We start from the raw sequence: 22,987 nt of genomic DNA, 5'->3' as shown, positions 1-22,987 counted from the left end.
CCTAAACCATGTCCCCAAGCACTTCATCCACCCGTTCCTTAAACACCTCCAGGGAAGGTGACTCGACCACCTCCCTGGGCAGCCTGTTCCATTGCCTAATGACTCTTACTGTGAAGAATTTTTTTCTGATATCCAATCTGAACCTCCCCTGGCGGAGCTTCAGGCCATTCCCTCTTGTCCTGTCCCCTGTCACTTGGGAGAAGAGGCCAGCTCCCTCCTCTCCACAACCTCCTTTCAGGTAGTTGTAGAGAGTAATAAGGTCTCCCCTCAGCCTCCTCTTCTCCAGGCTAAACAACCCCAGCTCTCTCAGCCGCTCCTCATAAGACTTGTTCTCCAGCCCCCTCACCAGCTTTGTTGCTCTTCTCTGGACATGCTCCAGAGCCTCAACACCCTTCTTGTGGTGAGGGGTCCAGAACTGAACACAGTATTCAAGGTGTGGTCTCACCAGTGCTGAGTACAGAGGGAGAATAACCTCCCTGGACCTGCTGGTGACCCCATTTCTGATACAAGCCAAGATGCCGTTGGCCTTCTTGGCCACCTGGGCACACTGCTGGCTCATGTTCAGTCGGCTGTCAACCAGCACCCCAGGTCCTTCTCTTCCGTGCAGCTCTCCAGCCATTCTTCCCCCAGTCTGTAGCGCTGCATAGGGTTGTTGTGCCCCAAGTGCAGGACCCGGCATTTGGCCTTGTTAAACCTCATCCCATTGGTCTCGGCCCAGCAGTCCAGCCTGTTCAGATCCCTTTGCAGAGCCTCCCTACCCTCCAGCAGATCCACACTTCCTCCCAGCTTAGTGTCATCTGCAAACTTGCTGACGGTGCACTCAATGCCTTCATCCAGGTCATTGATAAAGACATTGAACAGAGCTGGACCCAGCACCGAGCTCTGAGGAACTCCACTTGTGACTGGCCTCCAGCTGGAGTTAACTCCATTGACCACCACTCTCTGGGCCCGGCCATCCAACCAGTTTTCAAACCAGGAGAGTGTGCGCCTGTCCAGGCCAGAGGCTGACAGTTTCTGAAGCAGAATGCTGTGAGAAACTGTGTCAAAGGCTTTACTGAAGTCCAAGAAGACTACATCCTGGTGTGAGGAGAGAGGCTTTGGCTTCTTTGATCATGGGGTGACCCACCCACCCCCAGGTTTTCTTACTAGGGATGGGTCATACTTGTCTCCAAGGGGGACTAAAGTTATCTCTAAAAATCTAGTTAGGCTCTTAAATAGAGCTTTAAACTAGATGTGAAGGGGGAAGGGGAGGAGACCAGGCTAGTTGGGAATGAGCCTGGAAGTGGGAAACCGGTGGCTGAGAAATGGTGTGCTGGAGAGGACCACCAGTACACCATAACAGGGCAAGTGAGGGCGAGTACAAGTGGGGACAGTAAGGATGAAACTGGGTCTGTGGAATTAGTTATTCCAAGGACCAGTCAATCGAGAATAAACTCTCTTCCCTTTACGAGGGCTGAAGGTTCATCAGCCCAGCTGAAGTGCATTTACACCAATGCACGCAGCATGGGCAATAAGATGGATGAGCTGGAAGCTGCTGTAGGGCAAGGTGACTATGATGTCATTGCCATCACAGAAACGTGGTGGGATGACTCACATAACTGGACTACAGCTATGTTGGGATATAAACTCTTCAGGCGGGACAGGAAGGGTAGGAAAGGAGGTGGGGTAGCCCTCTATGTTAAAGAGTGCTTTGATACTCTTGAACTGGATTACGGTGAGGATGGGATTGAGTGCCTATGGGTTAAAATCAGAGGAGTCCACAAGAAGGGGGACTTTGTGATAGGGGTCTGTTACAGACCACCCAGCCAAGAAGAAGCAGCTGATGAGCTCTTCTATAAACAGCTGGGGACAGTCTCTAAATCTCTGCCTCTTGTCCTTGTGGGAGACTTTAACTTTCCGGATGTCTGCTGGGAGTACAATACAGCAGAAAGGAAACAGTCTAGGAGGTTCCTGGAGTGCATCGAAGACAACTTCCTTGCACAACTGGTTAGCGAACCAACAAGGGAGGGTGCCTTCCTAGACCTGCTGTTTGTGAATAGAGAAGGTCTTGTTGGGGATTTGACGGTTGGAGGACGCCTGGGATTAAGCGATCATGAGATGATAGGGTTTTCAGTTCTAGGTGGGATTAAGAAAGGGGTTAGCGAAACAGTCATATTAAACTTCCAGAGGGCAGACTTTGGCCTGTTCAGAAGGTTGATTAGCAAAGTCCCGTGGGAAACAGTCCTTCTGGGCAAGGGAGCCCACGAGGGTTGGGCGCTCTTGAAAAATGAAATCCTAGCAGCTCAAGAGCAGGCCATCTCTGTGTTCTGGAAAAGGAGCCGGCGGGGGGAAAAGCCAGCTTGGTGGAGCAGGGAGATCTCAAGATGCGTCAATAATAAGAAGAAGCTCTATGTGCTTTGGAGGAAAGGACAGGCATCTTGGGTGGACTACAGGGACGAAGTGAGATCGTGCAGGGAAAAAATCAGGAGGGCCAAGGCCCAACTAGAAATAAAACTCGCTAAGTCTGTGAAAGACAACAAAAAGTCTTTCTACAAGTACATTAGCAGGAAAAGGAGGACGAGGGAGAATATCCAGTCTCTATTGGATGCAGAAGGAATAACAGTGACAGGGGATAAGGACAAGGCTGAGGTACTTAATGCCTTCTTCGCCTCAGTCCTTAATAGCAAAGAAAGTTGTTCCTTCTGTTTACAAATCCAAGAGTTAGAGGGGCAGATTGAGGCTCCCGTGATCCAAGAGGAGGCGGTTAGAGACTTGCTTACCCAGCTAGATGCCCACAAGTCTATGGGGCCGGATGGGATCCACCCAAGAGTATTGAAGGAGCTGGCGGATGTCCTTTCCAAACCCCTATCCATCATCTTCCAGAGGTCCTGGCTGACTGGGGAAGTTCCACTAGACTGGAGGCTGGCTGATGTTGTGCCCATATACAAGAAGGGTTGCAGAGAGGATAACAATATAACTGTTTCTTTACAGAATAATCCCACTGTAACTGGGCAAAGATATGACCTGCACTTTAAGGTACAGCCCAATATAAGAGGACCCTCTATAAATGTGTGTTACTAGGGTAAACTCCAGTATATTCCAAATATTCAAGTCTTTTTCAGAAAACAGCAAAAATTCTATATACTAATATATAGAATTCCTTTAAAGAACTACCAGTTCTTCTAGTTACATGGTAAATACCTATGCTGACTGTCCTAGCACGTACCAAGCCGCCACAGAGGTCACGTCCCACGCATCTGCACACCTGGTCAGGGAAGCAGGAAGTAGTCCTGGAATTCTAGTTTCCAAAAGTAATTGTATTATTACCAAACTAAAGGAACAACTTCAACACAAAGCCAGAAGAGAAACTTGCCAAATTTTTCTTCACTTTACAATAAGACAGGTGTGTCTTACATCAGCTTGCCAGCGATTCTTAAATGTAAATAGAATAGTGTTGCTGAAATTGGTCCTTAAATTTCCATAATATTGGAGAAAATTGTCTATGAAATACTAAACTAAAAAAAAATCTCATTTGGATACTCACAGTTCTGAAGCGTGCACTTAAATTTTGGTAAATATTAGTCAGAGAAACACAGTGTTTAGTTGTGTGTTCTTCTAAAGGTTATAAGGCACAGCTGCACAAGTCATACGGGAACACACAGTAGTAGAGTGAAGTTCATTACAATGCCTATATCTTTACTCCCAGCTTCTTTCCATTAAATTGGGGAGAGAGTGCATTTGTGACAAGAGTCTGTGTCTTTCAGGGAAAAATGGGCTGCATAAAACCAAGCCTGTCATTCAAATCATTAGTCAAGTCCTAAAACGTCAGCCTTCCCCTGTAGGCCAAAACATGCCCTTTAAAGTCAATGAGAGTTGTGTACAATGTAGCAGACAAAATGTGACTGTTTAACGTAATTAGTTTTGTCGTGAGAAAACAAGTAGAGAATTTTCCTGAAGGAAGATGAATGTAAAAGTAAACAGGAAAAATTAAAATTTACTTGCTGGCTGGCTATGTAGGTAATAGTTCAGGAACCACAAATACAAGAAATGATTATTAGTACTTATCTCATGAAGTAAATCTTTGTCATTTAGAAAAATTCTTTGAATAGTCTATTCAGCACAAGATTTATTTGGTAGAAAACTTCTTCTCTTGTGACTGGTTTTCTCCTATGTACGCCGACTACAAGAACTCATTTTTTTCTTGGCACAGCTCATGGTCAAAAAAATGAAAAAGCACATAAGTAATGGGCACAGTATTAGAGTACTGCATTTTCGTCTGCTCTAAACATGCAATATATAACATACCAAATGAATATTTTTTAAAGTACTCAATAGCAATGACTGGCAGCAAACTGTTGAACTATGAGATTTATAAACAACTTTCAATCTGTATCATTGACAATAAAAATACTGGAATTGGACAACAGAATACTTTTGTAGACCTTCATCCCACAAAACTTCCTAACATTTCTGTGATTTTAAGAATTAACAATACATGGTTTTTAACAAAAGGCAAATGACATTTGCAGGTTATGTAGAAGAAACCTGAACACTATCCAAGTTTAAAAAAAATATGAAGCAGAGCAAAGAATTTCCTGACCTTTCTAACAACATGTAATTGGAAACAGATCTTAGTTGCAGTACAGTAGTGACCAATTCACTGCTTTGATCATTAGAATTTTTTTAAGACACCTGGAAATATTTTGGTTTTTATTTTTACTGACTTCAGCCTTACTCAGATTCTGGACAGTTTAAAAGGACACTGTCAACATGAAAAATCACATTCCTATCTGAGAGTTTCATATCTACTTGTAAGAAATCCCTAAGGTGAATAAAAATGAAGCACATTTGTAAAAGCAACTTGAAGCACTATGCTGGTTCTCTCAGTTTGCCTACTTTTCACTTACTGAACACAAATGAAGTAACGACAGGATACTGGAAAGCAAATTGTCTTACTTTCCTCAGTTCAGTGTGAGTCAAAAGAGTGGCTAACTGCTGCACAAAGTATCAGTTAAATTCTTCCTTTCCCAGCTCTTCATCTTCACTGACAAAGCAGGTATTTTAGAAGTTGTGAGACTCAGCTTACTTTGAGGTAACCACTGGCAGAGAGGGATGCAAACACAAAAGCAGCAAGTATGATGGTGATACGCTTGAAGTTTCTCCTGCAACTGGGAGTAGTAGGTGCTAGAATTAACTAAATCTCAGTTTTAACTCTCTGGGTGGCATTCTGGTCTGTATAGAAATCTCCTCTGACAAACAAACATATACTTGCTTAAGTCAGTATCACACAGCAACTTGAAGCTGGTAACACTTAAATGATCTGATGTCCTGAGTTAGAAGCCCAGAAGAGCAGTGACTGCTCTGCAGGGAGAAGATGACCTTCACGCATAAATACTCCTTGAGTCCATCTCTTGCTATCATAATAAAAGAATTTTACTGCCATTTTTCCAACCCCATTCTTTCTAAGGAAAGCTAAATGCAGCATTGTGTATTTTCCTCTGAGTAAGGCTGACTTTGGTGCAACTTCGGCACCTCAGAAAGGAACTGTAATTTTTTTCAGTTGTGGCACTAAGCTTTTAGTAAAAGTAATTTTGAAACTGCCTCCTGGGAGGTATTTTATACCCTAAAAAAATTCCCCATTTTTCCACCAAAAAGAATGGTTAACACAAGGCAACTATATAGCTGTGGGATCCCCAGCATGGGTAGCATGGACAGGAAACCAATAGGAATAACTACAGGAAGCTGCTGCAGCTGCTGAACAAAAAGAGATGACAGCAGTGAGGCGAACAACTTGGAATAATACTGATATTCATGTAATCTTCCAATGGCTCTTCCCCTGAAAATACACACAGTGTACAAAGACAAAAATTATTGAACTCATAGCAACATTTATGTTAACCCTCCCTAACACAGTTTCAGAGTTGGGCACAGATGCTATCTTCTGTTTCAAAGTAAATCTCCTTTACATTGTCTAACATTAAGTACATTTCATGAAAACAAATGTATTCCAGTGAAATGTAATATTTAAAAATGGCTGTCAAAATAATAAGCTTTTGACACCATTATATTTTTTTTTCTTTCCTAAAAATGCTTGCAGAAATGCCCTACAGTAACATTTGACTCTCATGACCTGGATGATACACTGAAGGCGTGTGTATCACAGGTAGTTTTTACTTTTAAATACTCACAGTAAAACCACCAAAATGGATAACCCAAAAAGTAAAAATTCCTATAAAGTAACTAGGAAAATTCAACTAAAGTTCTATGTTCCAGGATAAAGCTGGCATCCACTCATCCAGGTCATTGATAAAAGATACTGAACACAACTGGACCCAGCACTGAGTCCTGGGGACACCACTTGTGACCAGCCTCCAACTGGAGTTAACTCCATTTAACCACTCTTTGGGCCCGGCCATCCAGCCAGTTTTTAACCCAGCAGAGGGTGCACCTGTCCAGACCAAACCAGTTTCTCAAGCAGGATATTGTGAGATACCGTGTCAAAGGTTTTATTAAAGCCCAAGTACACTATATCCACAGCCTTTTCCTCATCCATCAAGCAGGTTACCTTGACATAGAAGGCGATCAGGTTAGTTTGGCAGGACATGCCTTTCATAAACCCATGCTGACTGCGCCTGATCACCTGGCTGTCTTGCGTGTGCTGTGTGATGGCATCCAAGATGACCTGCTGCCTTAATACCCTTGGGTGGATCCCATCTGTCCTCGTAGACTTGTGAATGTCTAATTGACTGAGACTGAGCAGATCTCTAACCATTTCCTCGTGGACCATGGCAGCTTTGTTCTGCTCTCCTTCCCTGTCTTCTGGTTCAGGCAGCTGAGTACCCAGAGAACATCTTACCTTACTATTAAAGATCGAGGCAAAGAAAGCATCAAGTACCTCATCCTCATCCTTTTTCACTAATGTGCCCCCTGCATCCAGTAAAGGACAGAGATTCTCCTTGGCCCTCCTTTTGTTGTTAATATATTTGTAGGAAGAGTTTTTATTTCTTTCACAGAACTGGCCTATCTAAGTTCTAGTTGGGCTTTAGCCCTTCTGATTTTCTCTCTCCACGATCTCACTTCATCCCTGTAGTCCTCCTGAGATGCCTGTCCCTTCTCCCAAAGCTCATACACTTTCCTCTTTTTCTTGAGATCCACCCAGATCTTTCTGCTCAGTCAAGCTGGTTTTCTGCCCTGTCAGATCATTTTCCAGGGGTCATGAAACTCTTAATTGATGATTACAGATAGAATTTCCAAACAATTCCATATTGAAAAAATAATAATTACACTAAAGCCACATTGCAGAAGAGAACAAAAACTTAGAAAGGGAAAACCCCTCAGTTCTGTGACCATGTTTTAATTGCTTTGTATGGATGCAGAATGAACTAACATAAAATCATTACTAAAATTTTGTCTCCTTTTGCAGACATATACAATGGCCAGAAATACCAACCACTGGGAAAGTAATAATAGCACTGCTAGGAGTCAATGATGCTCTACTGAAGAAAGAAGTAAAGAAGCAGAAGTGAGAAGTGGTTGACCTTGTGACCAGAGTAAGAGGCTAGAAAATACATTAGGCAAAAAAAAAAAAAGGGCCCATGTTGCCAAGGATCATCCCAGTCCTGACAGTATCTCTGTTTGAATGGCAAGTTTATGAAGTGACTGATTCTACTGCAGCTCATGCCATAAATTGGAAAACCATTAGTGCTTCAAAATGACACTTCTATGACCACTTGGGAAAGGAATTATACATAGCAGCAAAAGATCAGTTTGATAACCAGGAAGTCCATTCCACTTTTATACCCTTCCTATTCCAGAAAATCTAGTTACGAATAAAAGTGCTTTGGGAAGCCAATGTGCAAAATCAGAGAATCTGACAGAGAATGAACAGAACCCCCACAACCTTCACTGAATTTGTCTTTTAAACAAATTCTCGACTTGTGAAATATCATATTTTAGTCAATAATTACTGTTGGGACAATTTTTGTTGTGTATGACTAAGGTATGCATTCCTGCCTCAGTTCTCACTGATGAAAGATTAATGAGAGACTGTGATAGAAACTTTAAGTGCTCTTTTGAATCCTAAGATGCAGTGAGTTAAGACTGTTTCAGAACATTCACTTTATAGTTGTCAGAATACATGGTTTGAGTTGACCTTGAAAAATAAATTTTAAAGATTTTAAGTTTGCTGATCTTCATCAGGAATTCATAGTTCAAAAAAAAAAAAACAAACCAAAAACCAAAAAACCAAAAAACAAACCCTAAAAAAGTTCAGTAGACTTACACAGACAATAGTTCTACCCCAGAGTTATTTACTGGACTCATCTGGTATTTTCCAATTTTAAGAAATAACTGAATTGATCTTATTTTGTTTGTTTGTTAAATACACAATACTGCCAGAAAAATGATGCCTGCTTGCATTTCAGTTGTCAGTCTCAAAATGTGATACACCTTCCTTAGAACTGATAAATTTAACAACCATTGTATCATACCCGCACACAAAACAGTAAGCGGTCTTTTCTTGGAACTCACCAAGTTTGCACTGGTAGTTTGAAACTAGTAGCAATTTAAGCACTATACATTTAGCACTGAATTGAGTATGAGACCACTTTTAGATTCTCTTTGTCTGATACTGAAATAATTTTTATGCCAAAATTTTACAGTTCATGCCATCTGAAATAAACAGGATCAATTACAGTACATAAAGTATTCCAATATACTTCTGCAGGATCAGGTCTATGAGGATATTTTCCACTCGATAATTCATTTGGACAACTAGACCAAAAGGCAACAGGTAAATTACTTTAATATTTATTGCAGAGAAATACAGCATGAATTCTTACCCCAGCTACTGTACAGGAGAGCTTTGGCTCATGATAAGTTTAATGATACTAGTATATGCAACCAACAGGAAAGAAAAGCAAAAAAGTACACAGAAGCTAATTGAGTATAAATATTAATAATGTACTGAATGCTCATCCTTTTCTTTATTCTATCTGCAGTTGTGGTATATAGTCTCACAGAAACCAGCAAAGGAATGAATAGGGAGTTAGACTAGAGGCAGCTGGACTATGAGGTCATTGTAGGTCCCTTCCTGAAATATTCTATTCTACAATTCTATTACTTCCCAGTATATATTTCATTGATGGAATGAAGTTGGATCCATGCACCATTTCACCTACTAGAAACACAAAAGTGTTATGCGACTACCTAGCTGAAATATTAAAAAAAAAATTAAACCTCCACTTACTAGTTGCTGGTGTTGAAGATCTCAACTGTTTCAACTGAATACACTGAATAGACTGAAATTCGTTGCCTTCAATCTTTTCAGAGATTATGAATTATTTGAAAATTGGGTTTTAAGTTGCTTTTCTTGCTCTCTATTGGAGAATTAATTAAACAAATCATCTCAGGCAGTCATATAAAATCTTCCAGGAATTGTTTTCATAGAACAGCATGCACTAAACTCCACTGCATAAAAAGAAAAATATGTAGTTCCATACTGTGAATACAAGTAAAGGCCAAAACTTGGCCTTTAGGAATGCTGTCATAACTTCAAAATAAGATTAAGCAGCAGGGGAAATTAATATGGTCCAATGCAGATTTTAGTTTTTAAGCTGGTCAAGTAAGACCTGCCTTTGTTGAAGACATTATGGCTGGATGTGATCACTTGGTGAGTGCACTCAAGATGAACTGCTCCATACTCTTCACCAGTACCGAGGTCAGGCTGACAGGCCTATAGTTCCCCGGATCCACTTTCCAGACGTTCTTTTAGATAGGTGCTACATTGGCAAGCCTCCAGTCATCTGAGACCTCCCCTGATAACCAGAACTGCTGATAAATGATGGACAGTGGCTCGGCAAGCTTCTCTGCCAGCTCCCTCAGTACTCTTGGGTGGATCCCATCTGGTGCCATAGACTTGGGAGTGTCGAGGTGTCATAGCAGGTTAACTGCTTCCTCCTGGATTATGGGGGGTTTATTCTGTTGTCCATCCCTGTCTTCCAGCTCAGAGGGCTGAATACCTTGGGGATAACTGGTCTAACTATTAAAGACTGAGACAAAGAAGGCTTTAAGTACCTCAGTGTTTTCCTCATCTTTGGTGGCAATGTTCCCTTCCAACATCCATTAAAGGATGGATATTCTCCTTGGTTCTCTTATTGTTAATGTTTGTATTTATTATACTGCTGTGCCAATGTCCCATGATTTGAAGGATTCTATATACTTACTGTCAGAACAATGATGAAATATCTATATTATATACTACCTTTGGGAGTGTGTAACTGGGACTCTCCTTATCACTCAAATGAAAAAACAAAAACCATCCCTGAATCTCACTCAGGATTGCAAGGCATTTTCCCTGGGTTCTTTCTAGGAATTCCTTCCAAAGCTGCTACTTTTTAGGATAGTCCATAAAGTGCATTTATTACTTTGACAGGTGCATGGGCTTTGACCAAGGTCCATTTCTCATGTAGTCATTGAAAAGTTATTATGTCAAATGATTTGGAGCTAAAAAAAATCTTCCACTCTCAACTCGAATATAGACTTTAGAAATATTATGCCAGAAAAAGCTATCTGTCTTTACATATTATTTTTTTTAATGAATGGAAATGTGTGTCATCTGATCAATAAGGGAAAAAAGTTGACTGAATTATTTTGATATTCAAAAAATCTAATGAATAAATGGAAATTATTCTCCTACTGGATTAACCAAAAAAGTTTTTGTTTCTTTGAAGATGTCATTTTCATCGTTTTACTGATTTGTGAAAAGTTCACAAGGACAAGACAGATTAACAGCAGTTAGACAATGGAATAACAGCAATGAGCTACAGCTGTGAGTGTAGGTGGTAAGAAAATGAAATTCTCCATTCCTGATACAAATGGAAGTCTAAGACATGAAGGACAGATGAGTTGCTATCGAAGCTCCTGCAGGAAGCTACTGTCAATTCAAACTGGTGTGATCCAGCTGTCAACAGTGAAGGGCCTGCACTAGATGGACTTGATAATCTGCACTAGTCGTCCTACTGACCAATTTATTTATAATACAAGCTATTTAATAGTAGACTTTCCAATTTATCCACAGCTTATCCTTTGTAAATGACAAACTTCAGATGTAAACAAGCTCAGGCATCCTTATGGAATGTGTCTTCCCTGGACATTTGTTTAAATATTACTGTCAATAACAACCACAGTGTTAAATGTAAAATTCTCCACGTAGAGCATAATGGAAAAGAGCTCATCCTGTACTAATCTTAACTAGTAGCAGAGTGAAACTTCTGGGGTTAAATCATATTTCCCATAATACTATGAAGTAGGGAATAGAATAGGCCAAACGTTATTTCTACTTCCTTCACATGAGCTGACAGTATACAGTCACAGCCCAGAAGGCCAACTGTATCCTGGGCTGCATCAAAAGAAGCGTGACCAGCAGGGCAAGGGAGGGGATTCTGCCCCTCTACTCTGGTCTTGTGAGACCCCACCTGGAGCATTGCATCCAGCTCTGGAGCCTTCAGCACAGGAAAGACATGGGCCTGTAGAAATGGGTCCAGAGGAGGTCCACAAAGATGAGCAGAGTGCTGGAGCACCTCTCCTATGAGGAAAGACTGAGAGAGTTTGGGTTATTCAGCCTGGAGAAGAGAAGGCTCCAGGAAGACCTGATAAGACAAGGGGTAATGGCTATAAATTGAAAGAATGTAGATTTAGTTTAGATATAAGTGAAAAATTCTTTACTATGAGGGTGGTGAGGCACTAGTTGTCCAGAGAGGCTGTGGATGACCCATTCCTGGAAATGTTCAAGGCCAAGTTGGATGGGACTTCGAGGAACCTGATCTAGTAGAAGGTGTGTCTGCCCATGGCAGGGGCATTGGATCAGGTATGGGCCAGGTGATCTTTGAGGTCCCTTCTAACCCCCACCATTCCATGATTCTATGATTCTATTTACAACATTTTCAATATTTTTCACGCTTAGTGATTTTGTTTATTGAGAATACTGAAATAACTGAAATTTGATCTCAGGATGCCACTGCCATATGAAAGAGGCAGGTTTAATTTTTTTTGTTGTTTTATTTATTTAATAAAGAGCCTCAAAGAGGAATAGTATGTTATTTTTTTCCCTCCTTCTGAAAGTCAATCAAAGTGTCTCCTAAGTTATATTTTACCATTTATACACAAGTTTTAAATTGCAAGTATATAGCATTAGTAGAATACCTGAAACTGAGTTTCAGAACATTAAAATATTGCATAACAGGACCAGTACAATGGTTATAAATCATGCTCAATAAATTACCAATATATTTTCAAACTGTCATATAATATGGATTGAGAGGAAAAGTTAATGACCTTTGTGTGCATTCAAACTGCCCAATAAAGTTCAGTTGTGAACATAAAATAACATCTGTTACTGACACTGGAATGCTTTGAATGAACTGAACTTGGATCACAATTTGAATGTGACAGATCGCATTTCTGCCTCATCATTAAGTTACTGTAATAAGAAATACTGTCAGTTTCAACCAATGTATCCATTTCTGCTTTTCTGTTTATGATGAACTTAAAATTATATGAATATATATGAAGAAATATACCCTAGTAACAACATGAGAAAAAAATGAGTGACAAATCTGAAGACATATCTCCTGATTCTGTTTTCTTGTGTATTTTAAGACAGGTTTCAGGATTACGAAACTTTACCAATTTCTCACTGCATGAAGTGAAACAATTCCATTCGTAACTCACCCTTTTCTGCTCTTTAATATATTCCATCAGTTCCTCTCTTGTCCTTCTCACTGCTTCTTCGATTGCCTTTTCACTTCGCTTTTGCTCCTTCATTAATGCTTCCTTGACAATTTCCTTTTTGAAAGGAAAACAAGTAAGTGTAAATACTGAAAGCATTTCATAAATGTAATACAGGCCATCCTTCATACTAAAATTTTATCATGACCACACACCCTTCTCAAAGACAGTTATACTAAATATATGCTTTCTAATGTCCAGTCTAAACATCCTCTGACTTAGCTTTGAGCCACTCCCACGTATCCTGTTGCTGGATCCCAGGGAGTAAAGATCAGGACCTTCTCCACTCTCCCTCCTCAGGAAGTTGTAGAGAGCAATGAAGTTGCACCTCAGCCTCCTTTTCTCCATATTGCACAGCTGTTCAGAACAAGCTTACTCAGTGCATTCACATTTACTATGAACAGTAAGCTGTAAATACAATTTCATAGAATTAAATTAATTTTTTTTTTCAAAAATAAAAACATAGCATATTTTTGCTCTTTGTAGCTATTTAGAAATCAAACTTCTTCAGAAAAAGAAAGGTTTGGGTTTGGGTTCTTTTTTTGCAAGAAGCTCCAAAGTTCTTCAAAACTACACGCATGAAAATTGGAGAAAAAAAATGATAACTGTTGCAATACTTAACAGTAAATAATGTTGTTACATTACTTTTTTCAATTTTTTTTTTCCCGTTACTGCACCACAGCCATGCATCACAAAGCTAGATGAACTGAGGATCCAATCCATAGTAAAAATAATGGGTAAGTAAACCAGATAGTCACTGAGGCCATGCTGCAGCTGCTTGAAGGGAGGTTTTGGAAGGCAATACCTGGAAAAGATGAACCTCAATTTCCCTCTAAGTGCAGACTTTCACAAAACTCAGCAATGCAGCCATGAAAAAAAGTAAAGGAAATTAAAAAAATGGAAGTAATGGGAAAAAAAGAATGGTTCAAAAAGAAATACAGCAGGTCTTCTAGTGTATTTATTTACATATAAGGTCGGGGTTTTTAATCAAAACATTTTGAAAATGAGAAGTAAATATACATGGACTAGCCTCCTTATTACTGCTTGTCTATGATTAGACATAATACTGTGTTACTAGCAGGTGTTGAAAAGATTTGTCCATAGGTTTGCTTGACTGCAGAGTAATACAGATATTTTATGACACATATTTACAATTTGGTTCCCTCCCCCAGCCTCCAGATCTCTACTGGCCAAGGGCCAAAGATCTAAAACCAGTTCAAATTCAGATATGATACATCATCCATGAATAAGTAAATATTAAATCAGACTAATGCCTACTAAGCAAACCAGTTTGTACACAGAAAGTAAAACTAGAGACATTCTTTCACAAATTAAATAAGAAAAAAAGATAAAAATCAAGGACAGTTTGGTTTTTTTTTTTTTTTTAATTTAATTATTCACAGGTTTTCAGGCTCCTGTCAAAATGACTACAATCTACCTTGTACATACGCTGTCAGGCTTAGAAGAAATACATTACATTGCTGCAGCACTTCATTAAATTTCAAGTACTCTGCTAAAGAACCATACTAATTTACATGGCAAAACCGACTAACGTATGTAAGCTTGAGATATACAATTTCAACTCTTTTATTGTTTTGTTTACTGCTTTAAGAAACATTTATCAACCTACAGCGACACCTGCTTTAAATACAGAATCTCAGAATGCTAATTTATGCATTCTTGGTGCTTTCCAGCTCTGAATTCTTTGCAGAAAGTATTTTGCAGGAACTTAATGGCTTTTACTCTGGGGAACAGTTGAAATTGTAAGGTTTTAGAAGTAGGAGATACTTATGAAGTTACACAATACATCTGTACGTATAAGTGGCATTTTACCATATGCTATTACAGTACAAAATGAAGAACAACGCCACTACATTGGACCAGACTCCATATTTTTCTTTAAAGACTCTTCAGTAGAAATGTCTCAACTGAAAGAGAAAGTGTTATTTCTTACTGTTAGCTATTTACTCCTTTTCAGTCAAAACTTAATAGTTTTTGCAAAACTGAACTTTCACTATCTTTAAAAAAAAGAAAGTCTAAAGTCCTAAATTGGAAATGCACAACTATGTAGTCCAAGCTGTTCTGGAACACAGCAAAAATGTAAACCATATTTGTGAAACATGATTATTATTTTTTTGTATTTTAATTCAGTTTATCGAAGAAAAATCCAGACACAGTTCTGTACAGAACTCTGGCAAGACTACCAGTACAAGTAGCAGAAATATACATATTACAGAAATATGCTGTTCTTGTAATTATATTCTTATTCCATCTTAGTTTGTCACAATGTCCCCAAATAGCATCTTGTATTAGAATGGAAAGACCCCATCATTTACTCCATTAAGCTCCTACAAGCAAATTACAGAACTGATAAGGTGTTATATCTTAATATGAAGAACATTTCACTTCAATAAAATATTTACAATCAATTAATGTCTGTTAACTTTACTTGTTATAATGCCACCTGAAATGCTGTATGAACAAAAGTCCAAATAAAAATACAATTAAATTCTACAAGTCTATTAAAAAAATGCAAGAAAACAGTAACCACTAGCAATACTTTCATGGAAGGCTATTTGATTACACCGAGATTAAAAGAAAAAATAAAATTAGAAACAAGTCTTTCCATTTACAATGGCAAGCTCTCCAAATTAAGACAACTATTTATCTGAAGCATATATAGTTATGGATAAGCAAAGTTGTATAACATCTTGTTAAGGCAATAAGCAAAGCATACCATAACTGTACTAGGTTTTAATCTTTGTTATCAATAGTTATTTCAAGAGCAACAATGGAGAAAAAAATTTGTAACATCACATACGCTTATTTGTTTTAACACAGGTAACAAAAAGATTAGTGATTACTTCTATACTATTAAATAAAGGTGCTTTAACTTTTTACTTTTATTATCTCCCCTTTCTCACACTCATAACACTTACAAAGTAAAGATTTTATAATGAGATCTCAGCTTTCTGAGCTATTAAAAAAAATAGAAGATTTAAGAATTCGGTCAAGTGCCTCATTGTTTTGCAAAGCCTCACTCAACAGCATAAATATTAGCTTTTCTATACATCCCCATCATCAAGCAGTTCAGAAAAATTTTAATAATCCCAAACCAGGGGATAGTCTAGTATTTCAAAGAGCAAATACCTACTCCTAATGGTACCAGTAACAGCTACTGTGTTGAACAGCTATTGCCAGTTCTTTAATCTCTGTCTTTTATTTAGTCTTATATACGTTTTCTAATTACAGAGTGGATGATTCAAAATTTGAGTGAGAACAATTGTCATACCACATTCTAAGTTTAATTTTAAGAGAACACAGTAAACAGAGCATTACGTTAGTAAAGTCTTTGACACTGTTTCCCACAGAATTCCCTGGGAAAAATTAGCCGCTCATGGTTTGGATGGGTATACTTTTTGCTGGATAAACAACTGTCTATATGGCCATGCCCAGAGAATTGTGGTAAATAGAATTTAATCCAGTGGGTGGCCAATCACAAGTGGTATTCCTCAGGACTCTGTATCAGGGCCAGTTTTGTTCAATATTTTTATCATGATCTGGATGAGGGGATCAATTGCACCATCAGTACCTTTAGGGTCATGTTCAACAACAAGCTAGGCAGGAGTGTTGATTTGCTTGAGGGTAGGAAGGCTCTACAGAAGGACCTGGATAGGCTGAATAGATGGGCTGAGGCCAGTTGTACAAGATGCAACAAAGCCAAGTGCCAGACCCTGCACGCGAGCCACAACTACCCCATGCAATACAGCACGCTTGGGGAAGAGTGGCTGGAAAGATGTTAGGTGGAAAAAGCCATTGAGGAGTTGGTTGACAGCTGACTGAACACGAACCAGCAGTGTGCCCAGGTGGCCAAGAAGGCCAAAAACATCCTGGATTGTGTCAGCAACAGTGTGGCCGGCAGAAGTATGGAAGTGAATGTCTACACGTACTTGGTGCCGGTGAGGCCGTGCCTCAAATACTGTGTTCAGTTTTGGGCCCCAAACTGCAAGAAAAACATTGACCTGCAGGAGTGTGGCCAAAGATGAGCAACAAAGGTGGTGAAGGGTCTAGAGAACAAGGCTTATGAAGAGTGGCAAAGGGAACTGGGGTTGCTTTGTAGTCTGGAGAAAAGGAGGCTGAACAGAAACCTTATCGCTCTCTACAACTACTTGAAAGGAGGTTGTAGAGAGGTGGCTGTAGGTCTCTTCTCCCATGTAACAAGTGATAGGAAGACAGGAAAGAGCCTCTAGTTCCATGAGTGGAGGTAATAGGAAATACTACTTCACTGAAAGAGTTATCAAGCACTGGAACAGGTTGCCCAGGTAACTAGTTGAATCACAATCTCTGGAGGCATTGAAACAACATGTATGTAGACATGGTGCTTAAGGAACTTGATTTAGTGGTGGAGTTGGTAGCGTTAGGTTAACTGTTGGACTCGATGATCTGAAGTGTCTTTTCCAGCCCAAATGATTCTACGATGATATAGTTCATCTACTACATTCTAGTTAAGAAAAAGAACTGCTGCTATGTCTTCCAAATATATATTTATTACTTCATAATACAAAATTATTATAGCATATATAATGAAACCAAAACTGAAATCTCACTATTTCAGCTACATATTAACTATACTCTTCAGCTGAAAATTATCTCAGTCACAGTCTACCATAACAATGGCAATTCAACAGACAAATCATGTAGCCATCACACTGGACAATCTCATGTGACTTTAGACAAGGACTTGTTCTTTAGCGGGCTTCATCCCAACAGTTCTAACTATGAGACTGTTCTGTACTCCAGAACACTTCTTATTTTTGGCAATTAAACTTGTATCAACTCTACTCTAGAGTTCTAGAGAATCAAATGGTTCTATTTCTCTGTGATTTGAATGTCTGCTTCTCAACTGATTTTAAACATTATCCTGCTTGCTTAATTGAGGAGAAATGACGCAGTACAAGAAAATACACAGCTTTCTTTCCAGGCTTGTATCTTAAAAGGCAGACACTGTAATCACTAACAACACTACTGAATTGGCTGTTTTAGTTTGCACCATCCCTTACTTGCATGTCACAATGGGCAAACATAGATCTCTGTGCAACAATGGCAGAGCACTTAACACTATCAAAACACAGCTTTGCTGTGATATCAATGTACTTGGAAGAAAACAACTAACCTTACCATATACTTTTCAGAAGGCTTCAAAGAGTAAACATAATACTACACCGAGTCCCCTAGCCAACTCAGTCATGTATTTATGACCTGTCCTTTGAATTATGCAGTGATGTTAGTTTTTCCTTCTGTGAAAAGAATCTTCACTCCTTTTTCTATTGGTCTTTCATGAAGTGCTTTCCTCTAAGTTCTCAAAGCCACTGTTTGTCTTCACTCTATTTCTGTCAGTCATTACAGTAAATTATCAACTTATATGTAGATTATTTGAATTATGGTATTACCTGTTACTATGGCGTAACAAAGGCTTAGCTTCACATACATCGTGTCAGCATATATACTCATATTTGCTTCATCTCCTTCTTTGCTGCTTCCTGTTATGCGATATCTACCTTTAGATTTTATCCCAATACAGATTTTGGTTGCAAAGGTATAAATTGGCCCTTATTTCCTCTTTAGCTAAAAGGTGTACAACATTATTTGAAGCTTTTAGTGTTATTTTACTAGATTCCAGAAAACGGGAACCCCCCCCTCCTCCCTTTTTATTTTTCAAATATCTGATCAAGGGTCAGATTACCACGTTATAGTCAGAAAGTTAGCTTTTTTTTACAGGACTTGACACCAGTTAGAAGATTAGAATACCTCATAAAAATATAGCTATTCAAGTACTCAATTGACAAACCATATTAAACCATGTACTAGGAATCACAATCACATAGTCACAACATATAGATCTGCTGGAAGACAGACACAAAAAACCAGAATACTGTATATACCTGAGAACTCCAGTCAGTATTTAAAAAAGCCATATGATGGTTTGCAATTTTACAGGAAAATTCTTTTGTTTCCACACAAGGATCAGGTAGCAGTACTGAATTTTATCTAGGAAATACAACCACGGACTGCAATGTTAGTGGTTTTTCAGAAAAAAATAACCCTCAAATTATAATGTCTGTGGTTATAAACTACTATGAACTACTTCTGAAGTCAGACATGGTTAAAGTCTGCATGCAGCAAACTACTGCTTTTCCAGACTTTGCAAGCATTTTAAAAATAAACTATTCTAATGTCAGGGATCTCTTTCCAATAAGTGCTACTAAGTTGTGTGCTCCCTCATATACACTGAAGATTATACAAAATTTTTTTAATGAAAAATGCTTTGCTGTGTGCTTATGGAATTACCAGGCTCTCCATAAATACTGGACATACTAATGTTTCTGCAAGAATGTGGAAAAATAAGAAGAGATTGAAACTTAAAATAATGGTTGGATAACCTCTTGAGGGAAGTACAAGTAAACACTCCCACTGAAAGTTGAACAATGTGATATTAAGCATATTAAGTGATATTATATTATCAATATTATAATATCAATAGGGTAGGAATCACGATATTTAGAATAAACCCCAATAATTCTTGTATGAATTCAAAAGGTATTGAACATGGACATGTTATGATAGTCCCAGCCTGTTGCTGAAAAAACGTATTTTTTTCTTCCAAAGATTAACACGCTCCCACCCAATCAAAACCCTATGAAGTCTAACAAAGTTACTCCTGGAACTGCATTACCAAATAGGCCATTCTGCTGTGTACTTCACAAACACAGAATAAATGGAGTATATTGAACTCTGCCTCCCCCACAGAATTCTGTAAACTATGTTTAAGATAAAACAAGTAACAAACAATCAAAGAAGGACTGATAAACAGATACTGTTTTGTATTCTCTTAACTGGCAACACACTCACTGCCCTCTATATCATAGATGAGATGAATTTTGAGGATGTATTTAAGGAAATTAATATTACATGTCATACGGAAATCCTCCCAAATACAAAAGCATCATTAAAGAAGAGAAAACAATGCCAATACCATGAACGTTTCACAGGTGAAAGTTGATCTCCTGGTATCACATACTATAAATAGGGTGAGTAACGATGAGAAAGAGGAAAAAAGCAAACCCTGAAGCAGAGACAAAACGCAGTTTATAACGTATTTAACAAAGAAAGAGTGATGAAAAGCCCAAAGTAAAGGGCTGGAAAGTGATCATTATGGCAATATTATGAAAGGACAAGCTACAAATGTTAGGACAAAAAAACTAAGAAAAGTGGATGAAAATTGTACCTATGTCATTTGATATGTCTCTTACAGATATGATGCTTAAATACATCTTTAAAAAAAGACACAGGAGCCACAGATCATTGAAAATAAGCTCTGTCTTACTAAGAGTATGATGATTTCATAACAAAGTTGTAGGGAATACCATAATACCATGTAGTACATCACCTCAAGTGGCAGAAGAAAGATTTGCACTGTCAACATGGGAATAGCAGTTGCATGCATGTTTACACATAACTGGTTCAGGAAAAAGTGTATGTGTGATGAACAAACAGGACGAAAAGATTACAGGAGATCAAAGGAGAAAAATTCTGCAAGGACAACTGTGAAGAATACACTGTACAGTGAACAGAAAATAAGGAAAGATAAGTAGATTCACAATATGAAAATCATTCACAGATTTCAAAATCAGGAAAAGGGCAAGCACTTGCACTCCATGTTCTGTTTTCTAAGGCAAGAAAACTGGTGCCAAAAACCCAAAATCACATAGTTCTGACAACTACAAAGCTATGTCACAGAACCTATCTGCAAAAATAGTCCTACTGGATAATAGAAAGGTAAGACAAATGTATAATCCTCATATATTTTCTTTTTTCTTCATATTGTCCTCCACAAAATTCATTATACACCTACTAATTTGAAGCACAACAAAAAAGGAATTTTTTTTTACAGATTATATGGCTAAGAAAGGGCCATTCTACAGTTCATAAATCTCACTGAAAGCTAGAGTTGGAAATAACTTTCTAGACAAACTTTTTTACTTATTAGTTCTTCTAGCCTTCTCAAATACACGGCAATGAGGAAAAATATTTAAATAAATAATATTTTTTGTTAAAATTTTAACAGTTAAGCAATAGTAGCAAAGAAACAATAACCGTTTCTCTAAGCATACAGCCAATGCCCTCATGGTTTTACTTACATATCTTTTGTTCGCTTACAGTGTGGAAATCCTTAAGACATTCAATTCAAAATTGATCCAGGCTTGCCAAAACTATCAACAGAAACAGTCCCTTAAGCAGATGAGCAAAAATACCAAGAAAGTTTTAATAAGGTAGCAGGTAAATAGCCATTCATTTATTAGGATTAAGCATCATTTTGCTGTTATCTTCTAATCGATGATATATACTGGTGTTTGTAAATTCATGGAAAAACATTAAACATACTTAGAAGTCCATACAGTACAAAAGAATCAAATTTTTTCCAACTGTTTAGATGTTTGCCAGTTATTTTTTCAATACATTCCATGAAAATAAATTATAATTTTATTGTTCCATGAAGACCACCACCACATCAACCCTCAGGAGTGTGAACATAATTCAGTTGTCTTGAATGCTTACAGATTTACTGAGACTATTGGAAAGTTCTTTTTTTTTTTTTTTTTTTTTTGTTCCATAAGCCTTTTAGCTAATTTTTCTTGCAAAAATATTTTTTCTTTGTTTATCTCGGTATATCTCAGTTGTGGCTTGGCTGAATGAAATACTGCAGCCTCAGTTTTCCTGAAATACTTTCCCATTGGTAAGATCATTTTGCCTTGGTGCTTTTGCTTATGTCCAAGAGGAAGCAGAGTTTATGTTAGTTCTTTTAATAAATTAAAGTCTTTTTTTTTTTTTTTCCTAATGATTTGCAGCCTTCGGAACACTGGAGTGCCTAATGGATCTGCTGTAAGGATTATGGCAATGAGGAACTCAGGCTCTTTCTCTCTTGAGAATTAGAGTAAACTGCAGTATATTATTTACAGTATTTTAAATTTAAGTCTTCAGGAAATGACAAAGGTGATTCTTGAGTGCTTTAGAAGAGTTATTAATTTCAACTATGACATAGATCTAGACTTCCAGGGCTCAACCTGCAGCTGCCAGTTTTTATTTTATTTTTAACAAGTTTTCTGTAAAATAAAAATTGAAGTGCATAAATTTTCTTTAGCTGCTTTTACTTCTCTCCCCTGACCTCCTTACGTAACTGAGTATTTAGCTTTGTAAATGATAAAGAATACCATGCAGAGAGCTCTGGGCAAGATAGCGTCATAGCTACTATAGCTACTGCTACAGCTACTTTGCAATGTCCACTAACTATAAATGCAATATATCATCCTTCTATTTTATCCAAAATTGTACAGATTTCATCATCCTATATCCCAAAAGAAACTTTAGATTTTACTTTTTTTCAGTAAGTAAAAAACAAACAGAAAGAAGACAACAATGGAGAGCACTGCCCATTTGGTTTTCACTGAAGTTTACAGTTGTACCACAGTATCTTCATTGCAATTGTGAATTCTGAGGTAAAATTCTGCTTCAGCTCAATTACCTGCTAGAGTTTCTGCTTATCTAGAGGGCAACCACTTCTTTATTCAAATAAGCGTTCCAGAAAAAAAAACATTCTAGTGGAAGAACTTCACAAAGCATTCCCCTCAACACTGACAACTACCACACTCCTTGCAGGGAAGCTGTCAGTGTAAAAATCGCCAAACAATGTATCAAAAAGAGGAAAAAAAAGTACTGGAGACATGCCAGGCTACATCTAGCCTGATGAATATGAGTTACTCATCTATAATGACTTTTCAATGTGTTGTAAAATGATCATGAGTTTATTGAGCAAAAGAACATTATCTTTACTCAAAAGAATACTCGTTTCTTTGAAGGAGAGCTTATTCCCCCTGATTTAAAATGTAAACCAAATTTCCCCAAAACTCAGAATCCTCTTCTGAGAAATAATAAAAAAAATCTCTTTCATTAAAGCACTAAGCACCTGGATAACACATGTAAAAAGCCTGAAGATGCTGCCAATGTCAACCAAAAGTAAAGTCTTTTGGACTTCTGATACCCTACAGTCCCTTGAGACAGTGCTCTAGAAAAACATTTACCATTACTTTTACCATATTTCCTTGGTGCAATATATTTCATTTATCCCTTGGGAGTTATAAGGCTTCAAAGAGGAATATCTTCAATA

General features: G+C 38.1%; 1 protein-coding gene across 8 annotated transcripts in view; it reads right to left on the bottom strand.

The window, feature by feature from the left end:
• The window catches only part of CCDC91 (coiled-coil domain containing 91), a 144,130-nt gene that overhangs the window by 32,772 nt on the left and 88,371 nt on the right, over window positions 1-22,987 (bottom strand). For 4 of the 8 annotated variants that reach the window (XM_054076394.1, XM_054076404.1, XM_054076364.1 and 1 more), the window contains exon 12: window positions 12,709-12,822. The exons of 1 other annotated variant lie outside the window; for it this stretch is intronic. In XM_054076394.1, coding sequence (XP_053932369.1) covers window positions 12,709-12,822 — 114 coding nt within the window. Of the gene's footprint in view, window positions 1-10,986; window positions 11,577-12,708; window positions 12,823-22,987 lie in introns of those variants that run through there. 3 more of the 8 variants (XM_054076345.1, XM_054076335.1, XM_054076356.1) reach the window with 2 other exon arrangements.

Source organism: Cuculus canorus, chromosome 1 (genome assembly GCF_017976375.1).
Source record: "Cuculus canorus isolate bCucCan1 chromosome 1, bCucCan1.pri, whole genome shotgun sequence".
In the NCBI taxonomy this organism is placed as follows: Eukaryota; Metazoa; Chordata; class Aves; order Cuculiformes; family Cuculidae; genus Cuculus; species Cuculus canorus.
This window is presented reverse-complemented; position numbering and strand designations above follow the sequence as displayed.